The 12,216-nt window shown below is 45.6% G+C and overlaps 1 protein-coding gene across 1 annotated transcript in view; it reads left to right on the top strand.

The window, feature by feature from the left end:
* TMEM218 (transmembrane protein 218) overlaps positions 1–4,704 on the top strand; it is a 10,372-nt gene extending 5,668 nt beyond the window's left edge. Inside the window, exons 2-3 of the mRNA XM_006892848.1 lie at positions 1,344–1,446; positions 4,570–4,704. Coding sequence (XP_006892910.1) covers positions 1,344–1,446; positions 4,570–4,704 — 238 coding nt within the window. The remainder of the gene's footprint in view (positions 1–1,343; positions 1,447–4,569) is intronic.
* The last annotated feature ends 7,512 nt before the right edge of the window (positions 4,705–12,216 follow it).

The following is a 12,216-nucleotide window of genomic DNA, read 5'->3' as shown; positions in this document are numbered from 1 at the left end:
CACAGGACAGAGCGGAGTTTAGGGCTGTTGTACATAGGGTCGCTATGAGTCGCAAGCGACTCGATGGCACATAACAACAACAACAACAACAACAATGATATCCTTGATGTCATCCCACACCATATCTGGTCTTCATTTAACAGTCTTCAAATCTCATTTTGATGTGATTACTAGATGACAGCAGGATACACTTAAGGTTATACTTTGGTTCTCATAAATTTGTGTTCATTTGCTTCTTCTTCAGCTTGTATCTATGAACAACTAATGATCAGTTCCTCACGGGCCTCTGATCTTATTTTGACTGATGATATTGAGCTTCTCCATCAGCCCTTTTCACAGATGCAGTAATTCTGATTCCTGTGTTTTTAATCTCATTAAATACAAATAGGTAGGTGCCTTGTATGTTGTTGAGAAGGGTATTAGCAATGAGTATGTCGATAGAATATTCTACCATGAGATCTTCTGGGTCTATCACATATTTTCCAACTCCTGAGCCTTCTTATTTGTCTTCAACTTTGCATTCCAATTACCAGTAATTACCAATGCATCTTGATTGCATGCTTGATCAATTTCAGACTGCAGAAGTTAGTAGAAATCTTCAATTTCTTCATCTCTGGCATTAGTTATTGCTGCATATATTTGAATAATGATGTTAGCTAGTCTTCCTTCTAAGCCATCTTTATGCATTCCATTTCATGTTTGATGACTTCCAGTTTTCCTAGATGGACTTAGTGCCGTCCACATGGTGATTCTGACTAGTTGTTTGCAGCTGTTTCTTCTCATTTTGTGTTGTGCCTCATCAGAATCTGAAGGTTCCAGAAGCTTTCCTCCACCCACATCATCCCAATTGTCTACTTTGGAAGCAGCTCTTCTCCAGTTGGATTTTAGTGTCTTCTAACTACAGGGGTCCATCTTCTAGCACTGTGTTAGACAAATTGTGCTGTTATTTGTGAAGTTTTCACTGGTCAGATTCTTTTACATATCCACCCCTAGGTCTTTCTTTTTTTCTGGTCTTGTCTGGAAGTGCCACTAACACCCCTGCTAGCATTTGAAATACTGGTGGCAGATCTTCCAGAACTACAGCAACACACTAGCCATCATGTATTGCGGACTGTGGATGAATGGCAGTCTCTGTTAAGTCCAAATGTGTCCAGCAGATCTCTGTCTACAGGAGGGTTTTGGGGATAAGAAAGAAAGCAGGTCAAGGTTAGGGCAGCAGAGGAGTGGGGAGTGGGTGCAGCAGGGTGCACCCTGCACTTCTGAACTCAGAGTATCAGCGCCAGCGAGGGGGCCTGACTTACATGAGAAGGAGCTCTAACAGTTCTTTGTTTTTTCCACCCCAGGTTCTCCACCATTTTTGTATTCCTTGGAGCTCTGATCATCACTTCTGTTTTGTTGCTTTTCCCTCGAGCCAGTGAATTCTCAATCCCAGAGGAGGAAATTAAGGTAAAACTATTGGCTTCGTTTTGCCTTTTACTCCGTAACTTGTCGTCTTGTTCTCCCGAGGACTAGCAATGGCAAAGGAAGGAAATTGCTCTGAGAACATCAGGGAAGTAGTACTGACCAGACCAACTTAAAGAACTCTATTTTTTACATGGGGGGAGGGTGTCAACATATGGAAACTCCCCCAACCATTCAGTACCATACATGTGAGCTAAATTGTGGACTTCTACTTCAGTTTCCTTGTCTTTTAAATGGGAAGAATTATGTAGGATGTAAGCTGCCTTCTTTCTAGATTTCTGCAGTGTGAATACTGAAGGGCAGCCACAGAGCAAATGCTGTTCTGAAATCAATTCCTCCGTCTATGAGTTTCAGACCCAGGGGACGAGGATGGGGTTTGAGCACAGCATACTCATCAGCATGGCCAGCAGAACTGGAGTTCTCATTTTCAGGTTTTCAGAACTGGGCCCTGCAGCAGCCTGGCTCAATACTATATCAATAATACATGACCTGGGCCTTCTGCACCCAAGGCCTGCTAATTGGCTAATTAAAAAGTGGAACTTGTCGAACGCGCAAACATGTAGCCCATGAGAGACTTGTTCAGTGCTGGAGCCAAGGCCAAGGCTAAAGCTGCTTCATCAAACTGCTCTTTGGTGTCCGTAGGGTGTAAAGGTAATCTCTGGAGCTGCTCAGGTGTCTGCAGCTTGCCTTCTCAGGGTCTCTGGGTTTTGGTGAATGCCCAGTGTTGTATGACAGGCACGTTGTGTATCGGTCACGGTATTAGTTTCCTATTGGTGCTCAAGAAAATTATACCACAAACTTACTGACCATACCAGCACAAATGTGTTCTCTTACAGCTCTGTAGGTTAGTCCAGAATCAGTGTCACTGACCTAAAATTCAAGGGCACTGGTAGGTCTATTCCCCTTAGAGAATCTAGGAGAGAGTCCACTTGTTTCCCTTTCCAGCTTCTAGAAGCTGCCCACATTTCTTGGCTCGTGGATCTTCCTACATCTTCAGGGCCAGCAATGTAACATCTCTGGCCCTCTATCTCTTTCTCTGAGCCTCTCTTCTACTTTGAAGGGTACCAGTAACAATATCATGCTTGGAAAGATGGAGGGTCAGCGAAAGAGAAGAGGACCCCCGACGAGATGGATTTACATGGTGACTCCAGCAATGGGCTCAAGTGTGTCAGAGATGGTGAGGATGGCACAGGAGAGGACAGGGGTCAGGTCTGTTGTTCGTAGGGTCGTTATGTTGTACATAAGTCAACAACACCTACCAACAGCAGCAGTGATTAGATAGGAGCTCTGGTGGGTGTTACCGTGTCTGCTGCTAATCAAAATGTTGCATGTCACTGGTGGTTCTAATCCATCAGGATAAGGATGGCCGGTCTCCTCCTTTAAGATTGCCAGACTCAAAAGCTCAGTGAAGGATCACTGTGAATTGGAACCTCCTTGAAAGTAATGAATTTGAGGGGGGTTTTTAATGGTTATATTGGGCCTACCTGTATAATGCAGGATAAACTTCCCATCTCAAAGTCAATTGATTAGCAACTTCAATTCTATCTGCAACCTTGTTGTTGTTGTTGATTGCCTTCGAGTAGAGCATGACTTATAGCAGCTCTATGAACAAAAGGATTGAAGCCCCTCTACAACTATCGACATTTATCAAAGTTCACCAAGTTTCCGGAGGCATACTGTTTAGGAAGTGGATGACACTCCTGCTTCCTTAGTTGTTCCTTTTTGCCATGTTGATGTTGTTGTTGTTGATGTGTCTCATCAGATCGGGACTGATCTGTAGCTGACCCTCCCCTGTGGGTTTTCAGAGGCAATAATCGCTCAGGAAGAGATTACACATCCTTCCCTTGCCCAGCAGTTTGTGGAGTCAAACCATGTGCCTTCAAGATTGCAGCGCACATTCTTACCACTAGGCCACCAGAGCTATCTTTACCATGTTGTAGGTCCTCTAATATATTGACAGGTTCCAAAGATTAGACTTTGGGCATCTTAATTTCTGGAAGGATGAAGGAGTCAGGGGCTGACAAAAACAGTATTCTTTCATCTACTCCAATCACCTCACAGGTATTTTGTATTCTTTTCTAAAGCTACTGAAAACTATGAAGTTACCCAGTCAGTTGGTTTATGTTGTTGCTCTGTGGACTGTAGATCAGATTGATTTTTCCTGCTTAAATATAAGTATTGCCAGTTGGATCTGAGGAGAAGACAATGCTGACAACATGCAGTAGAGAAAGTGGTAGGGCCAACACCAATTGTAGGTTTTTATCAGCGAAGGCCAACAGCATGTGGCTCAAGGATGACTGGTTGCCACAGATCCCACTGTGTTGTTTGGGACAAATTACTTAGCCTTTTCATGTTTTACTCTCTCTAGTAAATGTCTGGCTTTTTTCCTAGAATTCTGGGTAGTGAGTGTCAGCATTTAGAGCTGTTTCGGCAAAAGCTTCAGAAAACCACCTTTTAATTTTGAAAATGCACCCTGCTGACTGGCAGTGGATTCCTGATGCTGGCGCTGGATCTTAGGCCTAAAAACCCCCGAGTTGACCTGGCTCATGATAGTCTTCCTTTGTGTTTCCCAGGCTGTCATTCTTTACAGGAAGAGACTGTTGTCTTTCTCCTGTGAACAGCTGGTGGATTTGAACCACTCACCTTTCAGGTAGTAGCCCAAAGGTTACACACTACACCACCAAGGCTCCTGGGATCTTGGATGAAGGAGTTTATGATACTATTTTATTTTAATATATGTTAGAAAGTTTTCCCAATTAAAAACACCACCAAAATGACCCTTTGTTAGGATAAAGTAACTTCTCATGAATTTTAACATGACAAAACTTTTATGTTCTGAACTCACTGAAGGACTTTAGCGTGTTTTATGAACCTCCTCGATGAAGGCATTTGCTCCTGCATCTCACTAATTCATCTTTTACCTTTTATCTCCTGCTCAGGGATTTGGGAAAAAGTTCTCTCCTCTCTGTTTACAGAGGAGAGTCAGGGTAGGATGTCACAGGAAGTTAGAAATGGGAACGGACCTGTGGTCCTCGCTTCACAGCCTCAGAGCCGCACGGCTGGGCCCTGCGCTGGTGGTAACTTTCTCCTCATGTTTTCTCTCTGCAGATCGTGGACACCCTTTTCATTGGCCGCTATGTCTTGCTGGCTCTGCTCAGTGCCATCTTCCTTGGCGGCCTCTTCCTGGTTCTAATGCATCACATCCTGGAGCCTGTTTACGCCAAACCGCTCCGCTCCTCCTGACCACTCTTGGGGTGCTCTCCATTTCCTGTCACTGAGGAGCAGGGAGGCACCTTCAGAGCCTTGACAATCTTCAGGGCTGAAGGTCTGAGGAACCTTTACCGAGAGCTCTGATAAATCCTTTGAGTCCTGGGGTTGTGCAGTTATTCCTGTGGGGATGAATTCTCACCCACTTAAGATGTACTACAATCTTCTTACCACCAGGACCTCCGTTTTGAAAGGGAAGTAGTAACAGTAATGTGCGTAAATTAGGTTTTCAGTCTGGAAACTGAATTTCAGTCAGAAACTCCCTGGGTTTGGGAGAAAAGAACAGTTTGGCTTCTATTGTCAAATATACAGAAGAACCTGACCCTTCTGGAATATGTAAAATTACATGCTGAATATACTGATGTATTAAAATGATCATATCATTTGGAAAAGAAGGGTATTCAAAGTTCAAAATGTTATTTTAATGCAACAGTGTAAAGATTTATTCAGGCATTGGCTGTTGGCTGCTCTGTGCATATTAGTCCATCATTTTCTTCTGTCTGAGGCAGACGGTGGCCAGAGAGCTGGCCATTACCCCACATTCACAGCCACAACTTCCAGGACCTTCATTTCTGTATTTCAAGTTTTTGGAGATTAAAGGCAGAATTTCGTGTCTTCCTGTGCCGTACTTACTTTCCCTCCTGGGACTGGATGACCTCTATGTGTATTATTTCATTGCTGTCAGAGTCCATTCTGCATTCTTCCCCTCCCTCTTTATCCTTACAATCCTCTCTCCAAAGCTCGTGAGGAAATACATCCTCTCAGGACTAGATGGACCTTCACTGCTGAGAGCCCAGGCCAAATGGGGCATGTTATTGAAAGGAGTTCTGATTAATTCTACTTTAAGAGGCTCACCCCATTATAAAAAAAGAATTTTCTAGCCAGCAGTTAAGAACCAGAAAACATAAAAGATGCTTGGCTTGTTGCCACTGACTTGAGTATGACTCACAGCAAGCCTAGGACCAGTGTTTTAGCGCTTCTCACCTACGTGGGGCGCACTGTAGGGAGGGCTTCATGCTTGGAAAGGTGGAGGGTTGGCCTAAGAGAGGAAGACCCTCACTGAGATGGATTGACATAGTGACTGTAACTAAAGGAAACACTGAGGGAAGCGGGGCTGACTGAGGTTTCCGTTTGCCCCTCTGCACACTTGCAGTGAGCCTTCAGTCTGCTTCCCCGACCCCTAGCAGAGAGGTTAAGGCAGCTCAAGTGAAGGAGAACTCCGGACAAGCTGTCACCATCTTACCTGCAAGACTTACTGCTGGATAAGCAAATCTGGGAAAACTTTTGCATGTTGCTGAACATGAAGTTTGGTTGTTGTTTTTTTTTTAAATTCCTTCGAAAATTACAACCATGAAGGTGTGAGTGGCGGTTTTCATGGAGGAAAGCATGTCAAGATTGAATCCAGCTTCCTTCCCAAACATTACTATTAATCTAATACATCTAAGGCTATACATCTAATGCTTTTCATTCATCTTTCGTTTCAGAAGTTTCTTAAGTCAGCCTGACCTTACTCACTAGCTAAAGTTTGACAAATTTCTCAGTATAAAAATGGAAGAAAGGCTAACATACTTCATTTACACACAGTATCAGGCCTTTAATAGAAAACTGTTCCTGAATTACTTTCTCAGTGTTGAGGAGCCATCCCTGGTATCCACAGCTGAATGCATGCCTGCCCTCTCCTGCACGGAGCCCATGTGGGCCTGCGCTCAGCATTCACCGTGCCCCTGCTGTATGGGAAGAGCTGTCCCTGCTCGCATAACCCACTGAAGGGGGAGCTTGAGGACACCTTCATTCTAACAAAGCAATTAATTTCTTGTACAGTTTAAGACATAAACTCTATTCTAGCCAACATATTATCATAGTCAGGGCATTTTTCCTTTGTTTCTTGTTCAACCTGTACTATTAGAAGCTGCTCCAGTTACTGTACAGGTGAGGAAACAGGCAGAAGAAAGGAAAGAAATGTCAAAGTTCCACAGCTAGTTGGCAACTGGGCTGTAACACTGCATCAGGCAGGACTCATTCTCAGACAGTTTAAAGATCATTTCTGCTTTCAGCCAATAATTTTTCGCATGTCTTGTGCCATCTCTCTAACATATTTTTTAAAAGTGAAAATTTAATTAATGAATACTAATTGGCACAATGTAAATATTTTATCATAATTTCTTGGCTTAAGCCTTTGCGTGTTTAGTTATTGTTACATATGAGCAGATTCCCAGATGTGGGAATGGGAATTGTGAGGAACAAACCTGGTATTCGTATCCCTATAGGAGCATAAAAACACCCCAGATTGGAAGTTCAAAGAGCTCAACCTTTCATCTCTCATCCCACCCCAGGACTTCGAAATAAGTCTGTTCTTCACATGGTAAAATTACAATTTGTATATTTTATTTAGCAAACATGTGTTCATCATTTTTCTAAGTGTTCTTTAAGTACTGACTTAAGTAACTCTCACTCTGACCTCATGCCATGGACACTATTAATATCCCCATTTCACAGATGGGGAACAGCCCAAGTGGAGAGCTGGCTCAATATATATCACAGTCAGACTCTTAACTATTTTCTACTGTATTGCTTCATAGGATGGGAACAAGGAAAAAGAAGGACCAAGGTTGGGCAGTGCAAATTCACTTATCAGAAACCACGGAGAACTAGCTGAGTTAGTAGAAAACCCAGGATCTTAAGTTGAGCAGGTCTGGGGCAAAGTAGTTGAGAGTCAAGGGACCCCAAGGACTCTGCTTTGTTTGACTTCTATCCTTGGTAGCATAAACAGTGCGTGTTCATCTGCTAACCTCAAGGTTGGTGGTTGAACACCACCCAGAGTCACCATGAAGGGCTTGGCAATCTGGGTCTGTAGAGGTTCCACCCACGAAACCCCTGGGGGAGTTCTGCTCCACAACACGAGGTCCCTGGAAGAACCAACTATATGGCAGGGGTTGGCTTTGGTTTATAGCTTCTCTGTAGACCTTGCTTCCCATGGCTCAGAAAGAGAGTTGAGCAGCTTGGAGCTAGAGTTTTCCAGAAGTAGATAGAAATCTCTTAAGCATTGTTGCTAGGTGCCTCTGAGTACACTGACTGAAGGAAACTCCCCCATCTTACACCATTCTGACATTCTTTACCACGTTTGAGCCACTGTGTCGATCCACGTGTTAAGGATCCTCCTCTTTTGTGACCAAGTGTGATGTCCTTGTCCAGGGATGGGTCCCTCCTGATAACACATCTAAAGTACATGAAACAAAGCCATCCTCCCTGAGAAGGGAAGGAATTACATAGAAGGAGTAATTCTAAGACAAAGGTATTTGTTCTTCTGACAGTCCACAGTATGCGTGCCAGTACCATAATTCAAGGGCATGAGTTCTTCCAGAATCTTTGATATTTGAATTACTTTCCAGAGGACCCAGGGAAGAATTGTAGCCCTATGCCGAGGATATTTTTGCCTTGATCTTTCTCTCTAGCAGATGATTAGCAGTGGGAATAGAAGGAATTTTTTTTTTCACTGATAAAAAAGGTCTTCTGCAAACATACTCTCTTTTGTTTCATGGGGCCTAGGAATGACAGCAGGGCTTCTGACTCAGGCTTCACTGCTACAAGAAGCAAGTTTCCTCAACAGGCAGGGTATGGTAAAGGATGGTCTGCCCTAAGTGGGAGAGTCACATAGGTAGCATTTTTTCTGCAACTCAGTTGCAACAGGGCAATTCCTTCCACTTTCATTTTGTAGGGTCTCCTTTGCTTTCCTGCATTACTTGCCTATTTCCAAATCGATCTTGCCCCAAATTCACAATGATAATATGCATTGATTTCCTATAATTACCATAGCAAATTACTATGAACTTGACGGCTTAGAACAACACAATTTTTTTTTTTTTTATCTGAGAGCTCTGGAGGTCCGAATTCTGAAGTCTCCACAGGCCTAGGATCAGAGCTCCAGAGGCTGTAGGGGAGAATCCATTTCCTTGTCTACTCCATGGTTTAGAGGCTTTCATTGATGTGTGGGCTCTTCCCCTTTCTCCAAAGCCAGCACCTTCTAACCTGATACACCTGCCTCCCAACAACAAGGAGCGTTGAGATTACACTGGGCCTACTGATAATCCAGAATGCTGTGTGTATATCACATTAGCACAGGTTCCAAGAATGAGAATGTGGACATCTTTGGTAGCCATTATTCTGCCCAGTATTTCTGTGTGAAATATGCAGCGGCTCCTCCAATGCTAAGGGCCACATCCTTCTGTCTCCCACTCCTTACCCAACTCCTTGGTATACAGGGCTGCCTCTTTGTCTCCATTGCCACTCACCAAATCATGGGGTCCCCCATGGTGTATGAGGTATCCCCCACCCCCTAAGTGGGAGCCTCAGAGCCCTAAGGCCTGATAATTGCTTCTTTCCTTTCCTTTTCATTGTTTCTACCCTCCTCCCGCAACCCAGCCCCCCAATGAGTCTCTAAAGGAGAAATGCGAAGAGTTATTGCTTTTTAATTACAAGTGCTATTGTAGCATCTATAAGGAAGAACACTTTAGGTTTAATTGAGACCAAATGTGAAGTTAAATTAAATGAATAACTAATTAATGTAATGCTCCCACATTGGCCCCATGAGTGCTGAGGCCCAGGAAGCAGGTACCAGCCCCTGGTGAACAGTCAGGGCCCAGGGCTGAGGTGGAGCTGGGGCCTGATTTAAGTGCAAAAGGGCATACAGATCCCAGGGCTGGGGAACCCTAACCCTCTGTCTTTCTAAGAGCAGTTTCCAAAATACCATTTGCATATCTCTGGTGTCACAGGGCCTCTTTCACTTCCCTTCGACACTGAATCACCCAACCCTAATTTTTCTCTCCTGTCACATGTATTTCTTCAGTTCCTACTCCTTCCTTGCGGAACCAATGAACAGAACAGGCTCACTGTCAATCATTATCATGTCTTGTATTGCTTTTAATAGTTTACCTATTTCTATGTCTCCTTGCCACTAGCTCAGCTTCCAGGGTTTGGGATACATCTACCATGCATTTGTCTCCCTTCACACCAGCCTTCTGAGGAAGGCAAGAGTCTACACGTTCTGCATGAGGAAGCTCAGAACTCAGATTCACTGCTGTCTGAGATGGGTTTGACTCACAGCGACCCTCATCGGGTTTCTGAGGCCTTAAGTCGTAGCGAGAGGAGATGTCCACCTTTCTCCCTCAGAGCTACTGGGTCAGCAGCACAGGAGCTACCCCAGCACAACTTAAAGCTAGTAAATGAAGAAGACTTCCAGTGGGCCAAAGGAGGCACAGGATCCCAGTGCTCCTGCCGCGAAGTTGCAAGAAATCTCTCCCCTGCCTCCCAGGAAGCAGAGGGGCGCCCAGTTCCAGCCTGGGCTCTAATGGGGTTATGGCGCCATCTCGTGGCCTATATAAGTAACAGCTTTTTCTGGTGTTGTGGAGTCAGAACCAACTTCTGACTCTGGGCTGATCCTTCAGAGGTGCTGAATCAAGTCCTAAGGGAGAAGAATGCCCATCTTTCTCTCGCCAAGCAGCTGGTGGAGTCAAACCTCGTGATTTTGGGTCAGCAGGGCAACTACTTACCCACTAGGCCATCAAAGCTTCCTGAGCTCATCCCACCAAAGTATCAGATCTTTGTGATCCTGAGTTCGTTAAAATTGCACCTAACACCAGCTGCTATGGCTCCTAGCCTCGTGGGCTCTGAGACCTTTGTGGCCATCAGACTGTGCACAGCTTGCTTCATCTCACTGTGTGCAGCCACAGAGCGCCCCAGTGAGGGCTTCGGATTCTTGGTTTACACAACACCCACCCCTGAACGCCAACTCTCAACCAGCCCCAGCACACCAACAAGTCTTGGGGGTCACCCCCAGCAGCACATGGAAACCCAGTTAGCTCCTGCTGTTAACAAGAGCAGAGGCACAGCTGGCAGAGGGAAATCTGTATTGTGCATGACGTGTTGGATGGAAAGAGCCAGGCTGGCGGGTAACAATCCAGGTACTGGTTGTAAAAGTGAATACTTCCAGAGTAGGTACAGTAGGAACATGGGCCAGAGAACTGGGATTACAGACGGCGCCAAGTACATGCACGTGTAACAGCTGCTGGAGGAAGCAGACAGGTCCGGTGACCTGTGAATCCTGGCTCCGAGCGCACAGGGCGGAGCTGCCACGGGCAGGAGCTCAAGAATCACCTGCGTTTCATGATCAGAATCCTTGACAACACACGCAAGGATGTTCAGTCACCCTCTACGCCCACTCCCCACCACAGCTGTGACCCCAGGGACTGGGACAAGAGGGAGGCAAGGAAGGCCCTCCCTATCGGTGTTGACAAGTTTGGGGTAACTGTCTACAAGACTGTTTCACCCTACGCCCGGCCCTGAAGGATATAACAACAATACTTTAATCAGAACGGGTAATGAAGTTATAAATAGGATCTAGCAGAGGGAGGAAAAGGGCCCACCTTGAGGAAGTACAGAGAGAAGCCTGACAGTAGAGAATCAAACTTGTCCAGTCCTGGGTCCCCACAGCCTCTGCCTTCGGTCTTGGAGATAAACAAGCGGAGTCTGAGCAACGTGGAGGCAGCTCTTGGGCCAGGCCCGTCCCTTGTGGGGGCAGCGCCCAGAGAGCAGGGCCTTTCCATGTCACTTTCCTCGAGCTTCCCACAGAATCTGTTCCACTGGCCTGGCCCCTCCTCGCTGACGTTGGGTCAAGAGGCCATCAGTGACTATCCACTGTCACTCCCATAGGGAGCACTTCAGGACCCAAGAGGTGGAGCCCCGCCATGCTGCTCTTCCAGTTGGGACCTCAGAACTCTTTATACCTGAGGGGACACAAGAGAAAGTGATACCAGGGTTAAAAGGTTTCTCTCAGATGACGGCAATGGGGCAAGCTGATTCTTTAACAACTGTGTCTCATCTTTGTCCACTGTAATTGGGATTTCCCTTCCCTTCCTGAAAGGGAATTGCAAGCTGGAATACCATTAGCCTTGGGATGTTCAAGCCCCATTTGGCAGTTGTAAAAGCAGTGATATACATCCCTTCTCATCTCAGCCTCAACCGTTCCAGGGCCTCCAGGATGCATATAGAGACCTGGCGGTTCAGAGGTGCCGGGGAACATGGCAGTCTCATAGGAGAGAGTGAAAAGGATTGTCCAGGGGTGTCTTGTTCCAAGCCCAGTGCTTTCTCTGCTCTCGCTACTGGCCCCACACAAGGCCTTTCCCTGGAAAAGGATTGGCTTCCGGCATCATTGGTAGTGAAAAGAGCAAATAGCCCCCACATACCTGGGCTCAAAGTTGGGCTCTGCCAGGACTAGCTGAAGGTGTTAGTCATATTCCAAGATACCTGAGTTTTCTCTCATCACTAACCTTTCTTTCATAATGAATTCATCAGGAATAGCTACTTTTCAAGGTGGCTTAAATGTAAGTTAACATATTTCCCCCTTTGTGCTGCTTTCTGTCCCCTCCCAACCACCCCTCTTCCGTGGTCCAGAGGACTGGAGGTGGAAGGGCTAGAATCCCCCGTTCCAGCCTC

Source organism: Elephantulus edwardii, unplaced genomic scaffold, assembly GCF_000299155.1.
Source record: "Elephantulus edwardii isolate Elephantulus edwardi_28Jun2011 unplaced genomic scaffold, EleEdw1.0 scaffold00120, whole genome shotgun sequence".
Lineage (NCBI taxonomy): Eukaryota > Metazoa > Chordata > Mammalia > Macroscelidea > Macroscelididae > Elephantulus > Elephantulus edwardii.
This window is presented reverse-complemented; position numbering and strand designations above follow the sequence as displayed.